This window comes from Camelina sativa, chromosome 8 (genome assembly GCF_030686135.1).
Source record: "Camelina sativa cultivar CO46 ecotype springtype chromosome 8, ASM3068613v1".
In the NCBI taxonomy this organism is placed as follows: Eukaryota; Viridiplantae; Streptophyta; class Magnoliopsida; order Brassicales; family Brassicaceae; genus Camelina; species Camelina sativa.
The window spans coordinates 4,388,926-4,405,382 of NC_141887.1; the positions used below are offsets into that span (position 1 = coordinate 4,388,926).

Below are 16,457 nucleotides of genomic sequence, written 5' to 3' on the forward strand. Positions count from 1 at the left end.
GATACTTTTTTTGGTTTTCTAGTTGAAAAATATTTTCCTCAAAATGACAGCCTTTGAGGTAGAATTTAAAAGGATTCTAGGAAAAAAATATATATATTTGAAATCAAAATTGAAACGACTCTTTGCTCCAATCCCACCACCGATGAATGGGTTATTGTGTATTCCTCAATCCTCATCTCTGACTAGACTTCCTCTATCGTTTCTCTCTCGCCAATTGGAATCTTTATAGGTTTTCTCGGCAATGGAAATTGGGTCTTGCTCTGACGCTCGTCTTATCGACGATTCACAAGAAAGATGGGGTTAGAAGAATCTGTAGAGGCTTACCTGTGTCTCTACATGGTGTGATTATTCACCGTGGCTTATACTTTGGAGGGCTCAAGCTGTGACTTCATCTGCTGGATTGGCTTCTTACCCATTGGCCATTGTGAAAGACGTGGATTGGTCTAAGCCCAAGTATTGGCACTGCATTCGTTTTTGATATTTTCTTGTCAATGCTTTCTTCTCCCCATATGGATAAAGCTGCGAGGTAAGCTAGAAGTGATATTTTCTTGTCAATCGCTTTATTATGGATAAAGATTACAAAGGTTCGAACTTTGAGATACTCTTGTTGCTGCAACCTTTCTCATAACAGATAATGTGGATTTTATTACTTGGTTGCTGCAACCTTTCTGTTGTTCTTGTTGGACTCTTATAGACTCTGTTTTCTCATCTTCTTCTCCTTGTGCTTCTTTTCTTCTCTTCATCATCTTCTCACTAACTCTTTTCTCTTTGTTGCAGGTTAATCTCAACACTAACCTCAGTTTGTTTTTATACTGCAATTTGCCCATATGTTCAATACTAAAAGACGTCACAAAGAGCATGCAACTACGGCATGTAAGAGTTGAGATTAACCTGATGATTCATTTTGTTTCTTACAGATTGAATCATCTATCCCCCCTTCTGATCAGATAGGAGTTGCATCGGTTCAAGGGGAGGTTGGGGACATCATTCCGATGAAAACTATGAAAATGGCTTGGGAACCGTACATCCCACTTGAAAAAAGGTACCTAGACATCCTGAGTTCCACCTATAATTATCTGCACATTTGTGTGTTACTACTCTTACTTATGATGTTTATGGGAGCTGTTGCTAAATTCATCTGCTTTTGTTCTTCTGCAGGAATAGACAAGTTGATAGAATGAACTTTCAAATTAACATCTTGGGGTGTACTTAGAGAAGGTAAAAAATATGTGGTATCTTTTTCTTTTAGTGTCTTGTTACCATGAAAGTTATAGAAGACGTGATTTGTTCATTTGCTTTGTAGAAGAATAAGAATTACATTACTTATGGTTTTGAAGCAGATAGCTTTATCAGAAACTTATGGTTCATTTTTCGCTTATTTTCATATTCACATTCAGCCACTTAGAGTGCTTAACTCGGTGTATTCAGTCTAGCTTTGTATATATCCTTTGCAGGTCTGCTCTCAAACATTTGAAGGATGATCGTGTTAAAAAGTTCAACTATTGCCTTCTTTGTGAGCTTATATTATTATGCTTAGCTGGTTATTGTTGATGATAGATTCTCACTGCCATGGCTTCATTTGCTTGAAAAATGTTTCCCTTAGACATCAAACTCTAAATATTACTGTTTTAATTTGATTTGCAGACATCAACAACCCGTATAAGGTAGATGAATATGAGCAAAGCACTTTGGTTCAAATGATGTTCCCTTCTGAGCCACCAGTAAGTTATTTTACTCTGTCTCTGTTGCTTCTTCTGACCTATCTCAAGAGCATGCAACTACGGCATTGATGATGAATGATGGCAAAGTTGAGGAATCTGTTCATTGGTATTTTGACAAGGGCGAAGAAGAAATTCAGAAGCAAAGCATTTGCAATAGACATTACAGATGAACTAGCTAGGATTACACAAATGGAGCTACAACTTAAGTGTACAAGGCAGGAAATTGAGCGTGCAGTTGTTCAAGCTGTCGAGAGTAAACGAGATGTCTGAGATCACACTTTATACAATAGGATAAGAGAGTCTTTGATCTGTTATTAACATAAACTTTATAAAAAGTAGTCCTGTCTTTTATGAACAAAAAGTTTTTTTTTTTTTTGTGTTCCAAAATATTCTAAAATCACTTAAGTTTAATAACAAAATCTTACATAAAAACCTTAAAAACTAATCAAATATCCTAAAAACTCAATCAAATCTTTCAAAATTCTAAAATATTAAAATCCTACAAAATCCTACCAAATCTAAGTTCAATACCCCCTCTTAGATAGTGGAAACAAGTATATATTACTAACCTATACATATATATATACGCTGAACATACTAATCTCTAACTAATATGTATATAGGTATAATATACTTATTATATACTAAAATGTAAATTACAATTTGCTAAAAAAGTATAGTTTCCAATAAATTTATTACTTTAGCTCTCGTTTTTGTTATTCTTTTTGTTTTGTGAAAAAGATATAGTACATATTAATATTCTTATAACAGTTTATTAAGTTGTTTCCTTTTCTACTCATAATCATTTATATCTTTCTTATTTTTTTTTTTAATAGATTATATTTATGAACTTATTTAAGTACCACGATCAACTAATAGACTTGTCATACATTCATTCTACAAAGAGAATTAAAAAAAAAAAAAAAAGATGTCTAATGCGTTTGACCAATTATCCACTATTTTGTGGTGATTAAAAAAGTCAAGCTGCATGTGATATCTCTATTTTTTTGGTTGTAAAAAATGTTTTATCCAAAGCATCGAGTTATTATGTATTTTACTATTTCCGTAACACAACATTTCGTAATTGTTACGGATAACTGCAACCTAGTTGAGCTAAACTTGTTGTACATGTGTGTAAAAAAACATGATAGGCAAAAGAGATTACGTTGCATTAATCTCACATTTAAACGGATAATGATTCCCTTAATTTTTATCTTTGCCTTTTTTTTTTCTGTTTTTTTTTTAAAAGAAGATTTTTGCTTTGACATTTATTTTAATAAAAATTTCATATCTTTTTTTTTTTTTTAATTTTATTTCTTTACCTTCCCTTCTTCTCTTCTCTCTCGCGTAGCACCCACATCAACCAAAAAAAAAGAAAAGAGTTTCCTCGATTTGTTGATCTGCCCGCTGGTCTCGATCTCTCTCCAAAGATCTTTAGTGAGAGAGATAGAGAGATGCATTGAAAAAAGTCTGAGGCTTTTTGTGTCTTTAGTTCTCTAGTTTCTTGTTTCTGGTTACTGTAATAAAAAAATATATATATATATATCGAGATGTGTTGAGCTTATGTTGGGATTCTCCGGTTGATTGGTTTTGTCGGTAGGGGTTTCTTGTGTGTGTGTGTTTTTTTTTTTTTTTTTTTTTTTTTGAATTCTTCAATTTCTCCGAAAGACTTTAGCTTTCGGAGATGAGTGGGTGTTTGCCTTGCTTTGGATCTTCGGCTAAAGACGCTGCTTCCAAAGATTCGGTTAAGAAGGAAGTTTCAGCTAAAGACGGCTCAGTTACTCAGTCTCACCATGTCAGCTTAGGTGACCTTTTTTTTTTTTCTTCTTTTGGGATCTGTTTGAGTTTTCGTGTCTTAGATCGATTTGAGTTTCTGGGTTCTCATAAAGTTTGTACCTTTTACTAATGATTTGGATATAAATGTTGATACTTTCTGATCTAATTCAGCTGTGCTTAGCTGGCTATGGAGTTCCTAGACTTTTAAATTCCTGAGATCTGATGCGTTTTGGGATGTTTGATTCTGCTTTTATGATACAATTTAGCTCCAAATTCTTGTTTTGTGTCCAGCTTATGTTGAGTTCTCTGTATATGGAATGCAATTAGGAGATGCCAAACTAGATTACTCAATTCTATCCAACTTAACAGTGAATCATAATTATGGTAGCTCCACGGTTTCAGAAAATGAAGAGTTATTATTGATAAGGAGGATGTCTCTACTTGTTGTTGATATCACTAGTTTAGCAATTGTAGAAATGAAGACCGGTGAATCTGTTTTCCTGTACCACTGAATTTGAATGTGGAAGGTACTAACAATTCATTTACTTTGTAGATAAATCAAAGTCTCGACGAGGTCTTGATCAAAAGAAGGAGTTAACTGCTCCAAAAGAAGGGCCAACCGCTCATATCGCTGCACAAACGTTTACTTTTCGAGAGTTAGCTGCCGCAACTAAAAACTTCCGACCGGAATGTCTTCTTGGAGAAGGAGGTTTCGGACGTGTTTACAAGGGTCGTCTAGAGACCACAGGACAGGTGAAGTTCGTGAATCAACTAACAGAATCATATCCTATGTTAAAATTTTCATGATGATAAACTCGTCTACTAATTGGATTCTATGTTTTTTTTTTCAGATAGTAGCTGTTAAACAGCTTGATCGAAACGGTCTACAAGGAAACAGAGAGTTTCTTGTAGAGGTTCTTATGCTAAGCCTTCTGCATCATCCCAATCTTGTCAATTTGATTGGTTATTGCGCTGATGGTGACCAGCGTCTTCTTGTCTATGAGTATATGCCACTAGGATCATTGGAGGATCATCTACACGGTAAGAAACATTAGCATTTTTATTGAAACTACCATACACAGAAACCATGACATGGTCTACCGTATTGTAAATTATAATAGGATGCTTTGTTATTGTATTTGATATGTTGGGATAGTCTATAGCTTTTCTTAATCTGTTCTTCGGAGGCCATTGATGGTTAAACAAATGGAAAAATTTAGCTTTTAATAGTTTTACACAGTCCTTGTAATTATGACAACGTTGGTTTTTCAGATCTTCCTCTGGATAAAGAGCCTCTAGACTGGAACACTAGAATGACAATAGCGGCAGGAGCAGCAAAGGGACTAGAGTATTTGCATGATAAGGCGAACCCACCTGTCATCTACAGAGATTTGAAATCATCCAACATTCTTCTCGGTGATGGCTATCACCCAAAGTTATCTGATTTCGGGTTAGCTAAGTTAGGTCCCGTGGGAGATAAGACACACGTGTCAACTCGTGTGATGGGTACATATGGTTATTGTGCACCGGAATATGCCATGACTGGACAACTCACATTGAAATCGGATGTTTATAGCTTTGGGGTTGTGTTTCTCGAGCTCATCACTGGTCGAAAAGCCATTGATAATGCTCGAGCACCCGGAGAGCACAACCTTGTTGCATGGGTATGTTAAAAATCTTTACTTTTTTTTTACACTCTCATGTGATAGTCAACGTTTGGGATCTGAAACGTCTTTGCTGACTTGAACTGTTTGGGGTACTCTTTGTTGGCGTTTGCTTGGTCACACAGGCTAGGCCGTTGTTCAAAGATCGTAGAAAGTTCCCAAAGATGGCAGATCCATCGCTGCAAGGGCGGTATCCAATGCGTGGTCTATATCAAGCACTTGCAGTTGCAGCAATGTGTTTACAGGAACAAGCAGCGACTAGACCACTAATCGGCGACGTGGTGACGGCTCTAACTTACTTAGCTTCCCAAACGTTTGACCCAAACGCGCCAAGCGGTCAAAACAGTAGAAGCAGTGGCGGGCCGCCATTTATCAGGACGAGGGATGATCGGAGGAGCTTGGGAGATGGGAGTAGCTTGGATAGCCCTGCAGAGACTCGGAGTCGGTTAGGGTCTCCATCGACTCACAAGAACTCTCCTGATTACAGAAGAAGAGACATGGTGAGGGAAGTCAATGCAGGATCAGAGGGAGGGAGCGAGACAGGAGGCGGGTCAGGGAGAAAATGGGGGTTAAGCGATTTGGAAGGGCCAGAGTCACAGAGAGGGAGCCCAGCGAGCGTTGGGAGGACATCGAGAGGGACTCCGAGGAACCGAGATTTAGATAGAGAGAGAGCTGTAGCGGAAGCAAAGGTGTGGGGAGAGAATTGGAGGGAGAGGAAGAGAGCTACCAATGGTCCAGGCAGCTTTGATAGTACGAATGACTAAAACGGGAAAAGGGGGAAAAAACTGTGTATGAAAAGGAGAGAGCTTTTGTCTTTGTTCCAAGAGGCAAATGGAGAGAGAGAGAGAGAGGCTTTGGGGTCATTATGAACATTTGTCGGGTCAGGTCGGTCAGTTGTCGGATATTTGATGTCTGAGTCGAGAGAGACTCTTCCTTCAATATAGTGGTTGAAGCTCAAGAACATATATCAAGGAAGAGTTTGAGAAGACTGATGAATAGAGAGAGATTGGGCAATTAGGAGGCGAAGAAGAAAAGCTTCTTTTTTCATGTGATTTTTTTGGGGGGGGGGGGGGGGGGTTTCTTTTTTCTTTTTCTTTTCTTAATGGGTTGTATAATATGGGAGGGAGAATTTGAGTCGATTTTTGTAATTTTTTCTGTACTGTTTGTAGCGTCTCTTACATGTATGGATTCTGTGTCTATCAGAAAGAGAAAAGGAGATTAAAAAAAAAAAAATCTATCAGCCGTTTTCGGGAAGTTGTGTTTGAGACTAGGAATATGTTATGTATTTCAACAAAAATAAAAGTAAAAATACAAGTACATAATATTTGAACGGCTATGTCACTAGAAAAGCTTTTTCTAACTAACTCTCCGTTTTGGGATCATATCTAGAAGTAATCATACATTTAACCCACGTCTTCTTATCTCCTACGCTTTCCCTGCAGAGACATGAAGGTTTTAGAGTTAGAAGTGGTCTGGTTTGGTACACATAAGCAGCAAGATGGGAAATATGTGTGTTGGGAAATTAATTCTGCATACCGAGGTAACATAATCATCCATTGACAGCTGCTTTCGTTTCTTTAGAAGGGATGAGGGGATCTCTTTTGCTTGCCTACCCGAAGCTCGCTTTGATGGCGTTGCACTCTGAAACAATTTATAGAACAGATCATGAGAAAACAATTCCACATTTTTCTCTCCACTAACTGAGCACTAAAGTCTGTAACTGAAAAATGTGAACTTCAGATGTTCCTTCCAGCCTTACCTTTGCAAGCTTCTTTTCTTTGCGGGCTTGCCTCTCCCTCTCATCATATTCTTGGTTCTCTTTCTCAATCAACCGGATCAGTGTGTCACATCTCCTAGCAAGTTCCTGACTTGTGCGGGATTTTACAAACCAGTCAAACCTGAACACAGGGGATGTCCGAAACGCCGCCTTCAGCTCATCCCAGTTTCCATACCCAAGTATATGGACCATGCATATCTGGTAATCACAGGTTTCTCAGGTCAAGACCATATTTAGAATGAATCAATATCAGTTAAATCCCAACCCAAAAGTTTGATAAAGAAATGTCTGACCATGAAACGGTCGCACTCTTCATTGTACAGTTTCCCTTTGTTCTGACCATACTGAATCTTCAGTTCCAGCCACGGGTTTCTGTAGCGATCCAATTTCTTCCCAATAGCTTTCATGATTTCATCTTTCCTGGAGTTTCTTGCTTCTCCCCTCTCAATATTCTTGATGATTCTATCATAATCTACAAATGTAACAACATACAACAAGATGCAAAGATCAATTGGCATTATATTGTTGTGTGGTAAAATATCCATCCAACCTTGATGTACTGCAAACATTCATAAACTTATTTAAAAATATAGAGTTACTTACCATTCAGCTCTTTATATCGTTCTTGGAAAACTTGAGCATATCGTTCAACCTCTTCCTCTGTTTTCCCTTCCATCTCAGAGGCAATGCTTTTTATGTCGTTCCGGCCATACTTCTCACATGCCCTAATGAAGGTATTGAAGTCTCTTCTGCTCCATGTTGAGAAACCCTAAAATATTATAACTCGATTCAGTTACAAAAAACCCATCAAAACAAATGTCAACCCACAGTAAGGTCAAATATTTTCGCTTACCTCTTCCAGCAATAGTTCCTTTTCTTCCACTTCTTCAGCAGTTAAGGGATCTCCAACTTCTAAGAAAATATTTGTTATTAAGTAATAGGTTCAGTAAAATAATGGAAGAAAGGAGATCTCCAACTTCTAAGAAAATATTTGTTATTAAGTAATAGGTTCAGTAAAATAATGGAAGAAAGGAGGGCACAGACTGAGAAAAACCTTCAGGTTCATCAACTTCAATTGTGTCTTTCGTCTGAGTTTTCTGATGTGTTTGCTGAAACCAAAGGGAGACAAGTTGCTTTAGAACTAATCAGAGATAAACATTGCACACATTACATAATAAGTTGATAAATTTATTCCCACCATAAGGTAACGCACTTCCTTTTCATACAGCTCGGTCAATCGCTGAATGTTAAAGAACTGGAAATCATGCCTGCAGGATGGAAAAGAAATTAGATTGTAAGGATAAAAATACCATCAAGACAGAAGGGCTAACTGCTAGCATATATAATTGATGTACTTACAATTGGGGCATGCGTGGGATTCTAGGCTCTTTAGGTTTAGCTGGAGCACCTTGTCTCAGTGTTTGCTTGAAGTATTCAGTTTCAGAGTAGCTGAAGGGTGGGTAAATAAAAGTAAATTGTTGAAGTTAGATTTTGTTTGGGAAGACAATAGACCACATAATGAGAAAAGTAGAAGGAACATTTACTTGCGCTTTCTCTCTCTTTTTGGTGGATCATTCCAATTCTCACTCACAATCTTCTTAAAATCCAGCTTGTTCTCATCCTACCAAACAAAATCAGAAAAGAATTCAGCAAAAAAATATTGGAAAAGGTGAAGAGAATTACCACAGTATGCGTTAAACCCTTAAACCATTCAGTTAACTAAGAGTACCTTATTGTCATCGTCAAAATCATAAAAGTCAGCGCCTGCAACATACCAAAAAATAGATTATTCGGACATCCCATTGTAGCATTACTCATGCAACAGAGTTACCATCAAAACATGAAAAAGGGATAAACGCCGCGCTTACTGTCATCCATTTTAAACTGTATTGCATCTTCAGTGAACTTCTTCATCTTAGCATCAAGTTCAGCTGTTGCCTCTTCTCCTTTGGCAATGATTCTATCAATATCCTCATCCGTAATAGTGCTATCTTTAGAACTAAACACCATTTCAGCACCATATCTCACCATTTGAAGTAATTCATCCTTATTAACAGCTGAAAAGTAACAAAAATAAATAAATAAATAAGTGATAAAACAATGCATTTCTATAACCTCGGTACAAAAGCACTTACTTTTCTGTTCTGCCAATCGCCCTTGCTGAATAACCAGAGCATCAAGTGCCAACTTCTTGTAAGCTCTCTCGATGACTTTAGCCTCAATTGCATTCTGTATAAAACAATGCATAATTAGTTCACGTTCTCAATGTATTATACTTCATCCAAATGGGTCAAGTGTAACCTCGGTGCAGAACCGGAATACTTGAACTTCTTTTTTTTGACCAATCCTATGTGCACGATCTTGAGCTTGCAAGTCAACTTGAGGGTTCCTGCCAGAATCAAGCAAAACCATCTCATTACGCATAAAGAAAAAACTCATAAATTACAACGGACACAAAAAGAGACTTACCAGTCACTATCATAAAGAATCACAACATCTGCAGTAGCAAGATTGATACCAAGCCCTCCAGCTCTAGTGGATAACAAGAAAACAAATTTCTCACTTCCTGGCTTGTTGTAGGCTTCTATGGAAGCATCTCGATCATCACCACCAGTATTTCCATCAATACGGCAGTACTGGTAACCACGATACATTAGATAATCCTCAAGAATATCCAATAGTCTTGTCATCTGATATAGATGAGCATATTGTTAGAATAATAAGCACAAGGAAATAAGACGAACAGCACTAAGAAAAAAAAAAGGAAAATATAGGAATATCATTGTTTGTTTGCGTTAATGTTTACCTGAGAAAATATCAGAACCCTTGAATCACGATCCTTCAACTTAGGCAGCAATTTATCTAAGAGAACCATCTTACCTAGGAACAAGAAAATGTAAAAGAAAATAACTAAGACAATTGGTCATTTATATCTGAAGGATCTACTTGGAATGTAAAAATTACCTGCATTTGTTACAAGGTGATCTCCTGTGGTATAGGGGGGCCCAGGCTCTGCACCTTGGAAGAGATAAGGGTGGTTGCAGCATTTGCGCAATTGCATTGCTATGTTCAACAGACGTTTACGTTCTCCACCACCATTAACCACTTCAAGATCCTTCTGCAGTAAAGCCTTGTAGTACTGTTTTTGCATTTGAGACATGCCAACTTTAAGAATTGTCTCCTTTTTTGGAGGAAGGCCTTTCTCTACATCTGATTTTAACCTTCGAAGAAGAAATGGTCGGAGAACCTAGAAAAGATGAGATAAATGATTAGCATAAGAAATTAAGAACTTAAAGGGTAACCTTATTAAATGAGAGTACATACCTTGTGAAGTTGTTGAACAACTTCTTGCTGGTCGTTTTCACCAGATATTTGAAACCATTCATCAAAAGTTTCTGCTGAACTAAATACCTCAGGGAGAAGAAAATTGAGAAGGGCCCACAATTCATGGAGATTATTCTGTATTAGAAAAATAAATGAGATAATATTAAACGGTAACAGGACCATCTCAAGCAAATCAAGTACAGAAAATAATAAGTATCTACGAAAAACACGATGTTCAAACAGACTAATGCAAGAAAAGTAGTTTCAACAAACATAGTCAGAAACAATCGACAGAAAATTTAAAGATCAATACAATTATAGATCAAAAGATTGGACAAATACCTGAAGGGGGGTTCCCGTGATAAGAAGCCGATAATTAGTGCTAAAAAGTCTCATGGTTTTTGAAAGAAGTGAATTCTCATTCTTGATTCGATGTGCTTCATCAATGATTATATAACGCCAGCTGAAACGGCGCAATGTTGTCTTCTCTTTGATAGCCATCTCAAAGCTTGTCACACAAATATCAAATTTTCCCGCAACTAGCAATTCGTCGCGAACATGTCTCTGCATTATTTAACATAGGTCTCAAAATTCTGCTAGGTACATATAGGTGCAACCATACAAATGATCCAGCTATTATGACTTACCCTTTCCTCAGGATTACCGAGGAATTTCACAGCACGCAGGACAGGACAAAATCGGCGAATTTCATTCATCCAGTTACCAAGGGTTGATTTTGGAGCAACCACCATATGAGGGCCACTAATTCCCCTGTACTCATGCAGGTAAGCTAACAAAGAAATTGTTTGAAGCGTCTTCCCCAGACCCTAGACCATGGAAAAAAATGAATGATAAAGATAAGCATGAGATTATATAGAGAGCTGAAAGACCTTATAATTATGCTTGGATAAGTAGTGGTTTACCATTTCATCTGCAAGAATCCCGTTTATGCCATTCTCGTACAACCGAATGAGCCAGTTTAAACCAGCTAGCTGGTAATCTCTCATCTTCCCCTGAATACCTGCAATATGAAGAGTATCAAGATCAGATCTCCAAAATTCTAGAGAATCTAAGCACTAAGCAGTACTACCTAAAAATTGTGAGGTCACAACTGAGGAATACATACGCCATTTCTAGATAAAGGGAGCAGAATAAAGATACTTACAAGCGGGCTGTGTGAGCAACCGTGTGCCTCCAGATCCACCTATACCACCTTCTTCTTCTTTTAAACACTCTTCATCTTCCTCTTCTTCAGTTAGTTTGGAAGAATGACGACCCCTGAAAATAACGTGGAACCCAATATATTAAGCATTGGGACTATATGCTCATAATATTTCATGAAACTTGAAATGAAAATCCACAAATTAGATTCAGATCAGTTGGCACTCAACACACCTTCCTTTCCCCTTCTTCTGGGACGGAGATGGGTCACTTTTAGCAAAATGTGCAAATAACTCAGTTTGCTGCAGAAGGTACTTCAATCTCCCCTTGCCTTTATTGTTCTAAATACATGGAAAGATCGAGTTATTTCAATACCTCTACAAACAAACAAACAAACAAGCTCAATTATTTACTAACTTACCATATCTGCATCAATGGAAGCATTTTGGGCATCTAAAATCTGCTGAATTTTTTGCTTCTTCATCTTCTGCATTTTTTTAAGTCTGGCCTTCTCCCGTTTGCTGATTTCAGCTTTTTCCCCATCTTCTTCGTCCTACATATAATCATCACATTATAAAAAGAGTGAACAAATATACACGCACGAGTCACATAAATGTACTATCCTAATGAGCAACCACGCAGCATTGTAACAGTCAAAGAGAATCAAAACCCTGTGACTCGAACTAATACTAGATATCCAGCGACGAAACAAACACAGGGCAATGTAAACACCATAAACTCGAACTTAATAGACACCCAGTAAGCTAAAAAATCGAATACAAGACTCCAAAAAAAAAAAAAAACCATCCATTACACGCTCAGAGGAAACACAAAGTGAAACCCTAATCGTAGTCAGATTACATTCCAAATACAGAAGAAATCCCCGATATGCGAATGTGAAAATCCAAGATAGGGGGAAAGAGAAACGAAGACCTACCTCTTCGCCGTCATCTTCAGCAGGGACAACTTCGTCGTCAGAGGCTGGTTCTTCTCCAGGAGCAACCTCTTCCTCGTCAGAACCCGCAGAGCGAGCGACGGCCTCAAGCTCCTCATCGTCATCTTCCACATTGGGCTGATTGTTAACTTGCTCTTCCTCCTCTGAAGAGTAAGCCTCGTCTGAAGAAACCTCACGCTTCGAAGCCCTCGCCATTGTCGCCTCTCTACGAATCCTGATTTTGGTCTCTGAGATTCGAAATCGAGGGTTCCTCAATTTAATTATGCTTCGCTTAGTTAAAAAAATATATATATATAAATAAAAGTGAAATTAATAGAATCAACAGAGCCGACGTTTGAAACGACGGGAGCTTTCGATTTTAACCCGTTGCGTTGATTTTAAGTGATCAAATCTACGGCTAAGATATGCCACGCGGTCTTGACTTTAATAGTGACTCTCCCGCCACTTGAGAAACAGCGCTTCGTAAACTCCCGCCTTTGGACTTTTGGTTTACACTAACAGGCTTTTAACGGCCCATGGGCTTAGAAAAGTCAAAAAATGTGTCAACTTCTAAAACTTATCGTTCTCTCGGATAACCGCCTTATCCATTTAGCTTGGCGAATCACGTATCTGACACCTCAGCACTAGCAGCTGTGAGACACGCTACATAACTAAAAATTCCAGAAATACCCCCACACGCTTGTCTCATGTACCTTTACGTATAAAGGATGAAAGTGGAAGTTAAGAAAACAAAAACAGAATATTCGTATATTTTAATTACGGTTGTTTGTTTCTATTTCTTCTTCTGCGATTCCCAATCTTTGTACATAATATTTAAAAGTCATCGCCGTTTCATTTTCAGCCGGGGAAAATCTCCGATCATCGTCGGAAATTTCCAAAACCGTGGTGAAAGAATTTCAATTGCGTCTTTCGTTCCTTTGTTTTTTTTTTTGGGACTTTTGGCTGCTAAAATCTGTTTCGGATTTTGTCCTAATCCTCGTTAGTTTGGGTTTTGTCTCTGGTTATATATAAGGTAAATATACTTAATTATGGCTAATTAGTTTCCGAATCCTGCTTTGTGTGTGTTTTAGCTCAATTTTTTACCGTATGTGGATGTGTTTATTGCAGAACATGGGACAACAAAAGAGATGGTTGTTCTTGCTGGCAATTTTTGCTTGTCTTCTTTCCTTTTCATCTGGTAGTAGAGGTAATAATGCAACTTCTTTTATGATTCTCTGTCTGTTTCCTTTTTTTTAATTGGGATTTCAGCTTTCAGTTTTGCTGACTCTCCATTAAGATTTGATACTTCTGTGTAATGGACATAATGGTTGTGAAGATAGAAATTTTAATCTGGCTACAATACAATGTGAAGTTGTTTTTTTCTCACTTGAATAGTGATTATATTCATTAAGGGCTATTTTACATGTTCTATCATATTTCTTTTATTAGTTGAACATAATCAATCCACGATTGACTTAGTATATGATGCCTAAGGAACCATGAAGATCAAGTTTTTTATTTCAAAGCTTTATGACACCGACAATATTATGTACTTGGTAGATGACTTGTGAGGCTACAAGTGAGTTAAGACTTTCTTTCTTCAATTTTGCAGTTCTCAAGTTAAAGAGCGATGATGATGATCGACCTGTTTACAACCATACGCTTGCCATAACACTTGTTGAGTATGCTTCTGCGGTAAGTTAATGGCAGATTAGTACTATAGTAGTAAAAAAGGCATGTTACAATGTGTTTCCTTGCCAACGTAATTCCCTATAGAATGCATACCATTTATCACTTATGTTCTGCAAGATGAGAAGGATTCATATTTTCAGTTACCAATATTTGCACTACTAGATGGGATAGATTATGCTGAAAAAGTACATCAGATGGGTGAATCAAGTTTGTAATATGTATGCAGGTCTATGAGTCTGATTTGACAAAACTCTTCATGTGGACGTGTGAAAGATGCAATGGATTTACAAAGGTATAGCATATCTTGAAGCAGATCACTATTTGAACTTTGAAGCCACAATGTGTATAACAGCTCCAATTATTGAGTTCTAACTTTCTTTATGGTGCAGGGTTTCGAAGTAATAGAGATAATATTTGATGTTGAGCACTGCTTACAGGTCTGCCCTGATATCATAAGCTACAACTGGACATGATATTATTTCATTAAACAGTTATTAATATCAGTACATGTAACTTGTAACAACAGGCATATGTTGGGGTGGCTAAGAATTTGAATGCTATCATTATTGCATTTCGGGGAACTCAAGAACACAGGTTTTATTCTCGTTGTTGTAATCTAAACGCTACACCTTTACATAAATCTGCTTGATTCTTAGTCAACCCAAAACTTGTGCAGCATACAAAATTGGGTCTCAGACTTATTTTGGAAACAGCTCGATCTGAACTACCCTGATATGCCAGATGCAATGGTACCCATAAACGGCACGCTTTTTTTCATTGAGTTGGTCATGTATAAAGGTGGATTTTCTTAATAGTTGTCTACATTGGCAGGTTCACCATGGGTTTTACAGTGCTTATCACAATACAACTGTACGACCTGCAGTTTTGGATGCAATAAAACGAGCAAAGAAATCCTATGGAGCAAACATCAACATCATAGTCACTGGTCATTCAATGGGAGGAGCCATGGCCTCCTTTTGTGGGCTAGACCTAGTTGTAATCATCCTTAAACTGAAATAACTTTTTAGATCATATTGTTATGTCCTTTGAAGTTGTTAATGACTTTTATTGGGATATAAATCGCAGGTAAATGAAGGAGAAGAAAACGTGCAGGTTATGACATTTGGGCAACCTCGTGTTGGGAATGCGGCTTTTGCATCTTATTACAGTTTGCTTGTGCCTAATACCTTCCGGATCACGCATGACCGTGATATGGTCCCTCATCTGCCTCCTTATTATTTCCATTTCCCCCAAAAAACTTACCACCATTTCCCAACAGAGGTAACATCGCTTTCTCAGTGGAATGGATGTTTATCCAGAATAATAGTTTTTAATTTTAAGATAATATGAGCAAAGTTTCTATGCTTGGTTTACCAAACTGTCTGGAAAAATGAAGAAAGCAGTAATGTTGTGTTTTGTGTTGCAGGTGTGGGTTAGAGAATTCAGTTTTTCGAATTTTGTTCTTTTTGGTTTGGAAAAAGTTTGTGACAACACCGGTGAAGATCCTACTTGCAGCAGGTAACTATTGATCCATCTGAAACAGCTTGCCGATATAATTCCTCTCCGATACACCTACACTAGTAAACATAGGATCATTATATACTACTACCAGATTACAATCGTTACAATACGCCTTACGTTCCATGTGGGCACCAGACAATTTATTGTACACGAATCCAATATAACCTTTGGTTCTTGTTGTTGTTTCAGATCGGTGAGGGGTACTAGCATTTCAGACCATTTAAGGTACTTTGGGGTAGAGTTGATGTGTGAAACTTGGAGACAATGCAGCATAGTAATGAACCATGATATGGACAAGTACAGCAAGAAAGATTCAAAGGGTAACATATTGCTGTCTCGGACAGTACCTCCTCCTGCATACGCAATCAAAACAAGTATTCTATCAAAAACTGGAATCTCTGGTCCATAGAAGTTGGTTGATTCAAGTCTTTGAACAAGAAAGCTTGCTGGTTCTTTCATATTTTTTTTTGGTGGTCGTGAAGAAGGTGAACAAGTGGCTTTGTAAATAAGTCCTAGGTTGGTCCCATGTAGTATGTAAAATTTTTATTAGTTTAAATTCATTACGGATTTAATATGTGAATTAATAATGACATTGTACATGGCACAAAGGTTTCCAAATTCTTTGAATTTATACACTTGTATAGTCAATTTATCAATCAAAGTTCAGATTCAGTAATTTTTTTGACTGCATCATTTAATTACAATTTTTCAATGATCCCGAAATCCCTTTTCAATGACATGTATAATTGTTGTAAAATACAGATGAGTGAATTTCCATACACGGCTTATGTACGTCCAAGATCATAAGGCCCATCGGTTACCTCTTTAGTCTATGTCGGTTTATTAGTCTTAATGTATTTGGGTTTTGCCTTTCACTATATATATAT

At 37.4% G+C, this 16,457-nt stretch overlaps 3 protein-coding genes and 1 long non-coding RNA gene across 12 annotated transcripts; 3 read left to right on the plus strand and 1 right to left on the minus strand.

The window, feature by feature from the left end:
• Window positions 1-124: 124 nt before the first annotated feature.
• On the plus strand, window positions 125-2,082 carry LOC104706172 (uncharacterized). Of its 3 annotated transcripts, XR_015563362.1 has the most exons (7): window positions 263-526; window positions 778-873; window positions 948-1,042; window positions 1,159-1,218; window positions 1,455-1,513; window positions 1,645-1,721; window positions 1,841-2,082. It is a non-coding gene; the product is annotated as an uncharacterized LOC104706172 (long non-coding RNA). The 3 variants fall into 3 exon arrangements; XR_015563360.1 differs by lacking the exon at window positions 778-873 and having other exon boundaries at window positions 175-526; window positions 918-1,042; XR_015563361.1 differs by lacking the exons at window positions 778-873; window positions 1,455-1,513 and having other exon boundaries at window positions 125-526; window positions 918-1,042.
• A 945-nt stretch (window positions 2,083-3,027) lies between these two features.
• LOC104706173 (serine/threonine-protein kinase PBL27) lies at window positions 3,028-6,124 on the plus strand. The gene is made up of 5 exons (XM_010422335.3): window positions 3,028-3,526; window positions 4,051-4,250; window positions 4,349-4,538; window positions 4,770-5,161; window positions 5,287-6,124. The coding sequence occupies exons 1-5, from the start codon at window positions 3,406-3,408 to the stop codon at window positions 5,923-5,925; spliced, it is 1,542 nt and encodes a 513-aa protein (XP_010420637.1). The 5' UTR covers window positions 3,028-3,405; the 3' UTR covers window positions 5,926-6,124.
• A 255-nt stretch (window positions 6,125-6,379) lies between these two features.
• LOC104706176 (ISWI chromatin-remodeling complex ATPase CHR17) lies at window positions 6,380-12,777 on the minus strand. 6 transcript variants are annotated; one of them, XR_015563314.1, is made up of 26 exons: window positions 12,361-12,777; window positions 11,845-11,976; window positions 11,658-11,764; window positions 11,428-11,540; window positions 11,186-11,283; window positions 10,910-11,089; window positions 10,605-10,826; window positions 10,263-10,397; window positions 9,903-10,185; window positions 9,745-9,818; window positions 9,408-9,628; window positions 9,240-9,327; window positions 9,074-9,167; window positions 8,807-8,995; window positions 8,668-8,702; window positions 8,483-8,559; window positions 8,298-8,387; window positions 8,137-8,206; window positions 7,993-8,047; window positions 7,792-7,850; window positions 7,542-7,707; window positions 7,232-7,410; window positions 6,921-7,136; window positions 6,698-6,802; window positions 6,474-6,597; window positions 6,380-6,428 (listed from the first exon to the last, which is right to left on the minus strand). XR_015563314.1 is itself a non-coding variant. In XM_087460676.1 (25 exons), the coding sequence occupies exons 1-25, from the start codon at window positions 12,571-12,573 to the stop codon at window positions 6,580-6,582; spliced, it is 3,219 nt and encodes a 1,072-aa protein (XP_087316802.1). In that variant the 5' UTR covers window positions 12,574-12,777; the 3' UTR covers window positions 6,406-6,579. The 6 variants fall into 6 exon arrangements, 2 of the variants coding, with proteins under 2 accessions (XP_087316802.1, XP_087316803.1); XR_015563315.1 differs by having other exon boundaries at window positions 7,792-7,847; window positions 12,361-12,773; XR_015563316.1 differs by having other exon boundaries at window positions 6,406-6,597; window positions 7,542-7,571; window positions 7,767-7,850.
• A 264-nt stretch (window positions 12,778-13,041) lies between these two features.
• On the plus strand, window positions 13,042-16,246 carry LOC104706178 (lipase). Of its 2 annotated transcripts, XM_087462293.1 has the most exons (11): window positions 13,042-13,390; window positions 13,486-13,564; window positions 13,970-14,052; window positions 14,276-14,341; window positions 14,439-14,486; window positions 14,576-14,643; window positions 14,726-14,798; window positions 14,881-15,045; window positions 15,136-15,330; window positions 15,476-15,567; window positions 15,760-16,246. In XM_087462293.1, exons 2-11 carry the CDS (start codon window positions 13,489-13,491, stop codon window positions 15,977-15,979), a joined length of 1,086 nt encoding a protein of 361 aa, XP_087318419.1. In that variant the 5' UTR covers window positions 13,042-13,390; window positions 13,486-13,488; the 3' UTR covers window positions 15,980-16,246. The 2 variants fall into 2 exon arrangements, with proteins under 2 accessions (XP_087318419.1, XP_087318418.1); XM_087462292.1 differs by lacking the exon at window positions 13,042-13,390 and having other exon boundaries at window positions 13,465-13,564.
• The last annotated feature ends 211 nt before the right edge of the window (window positions 16,247-16,457 follow it).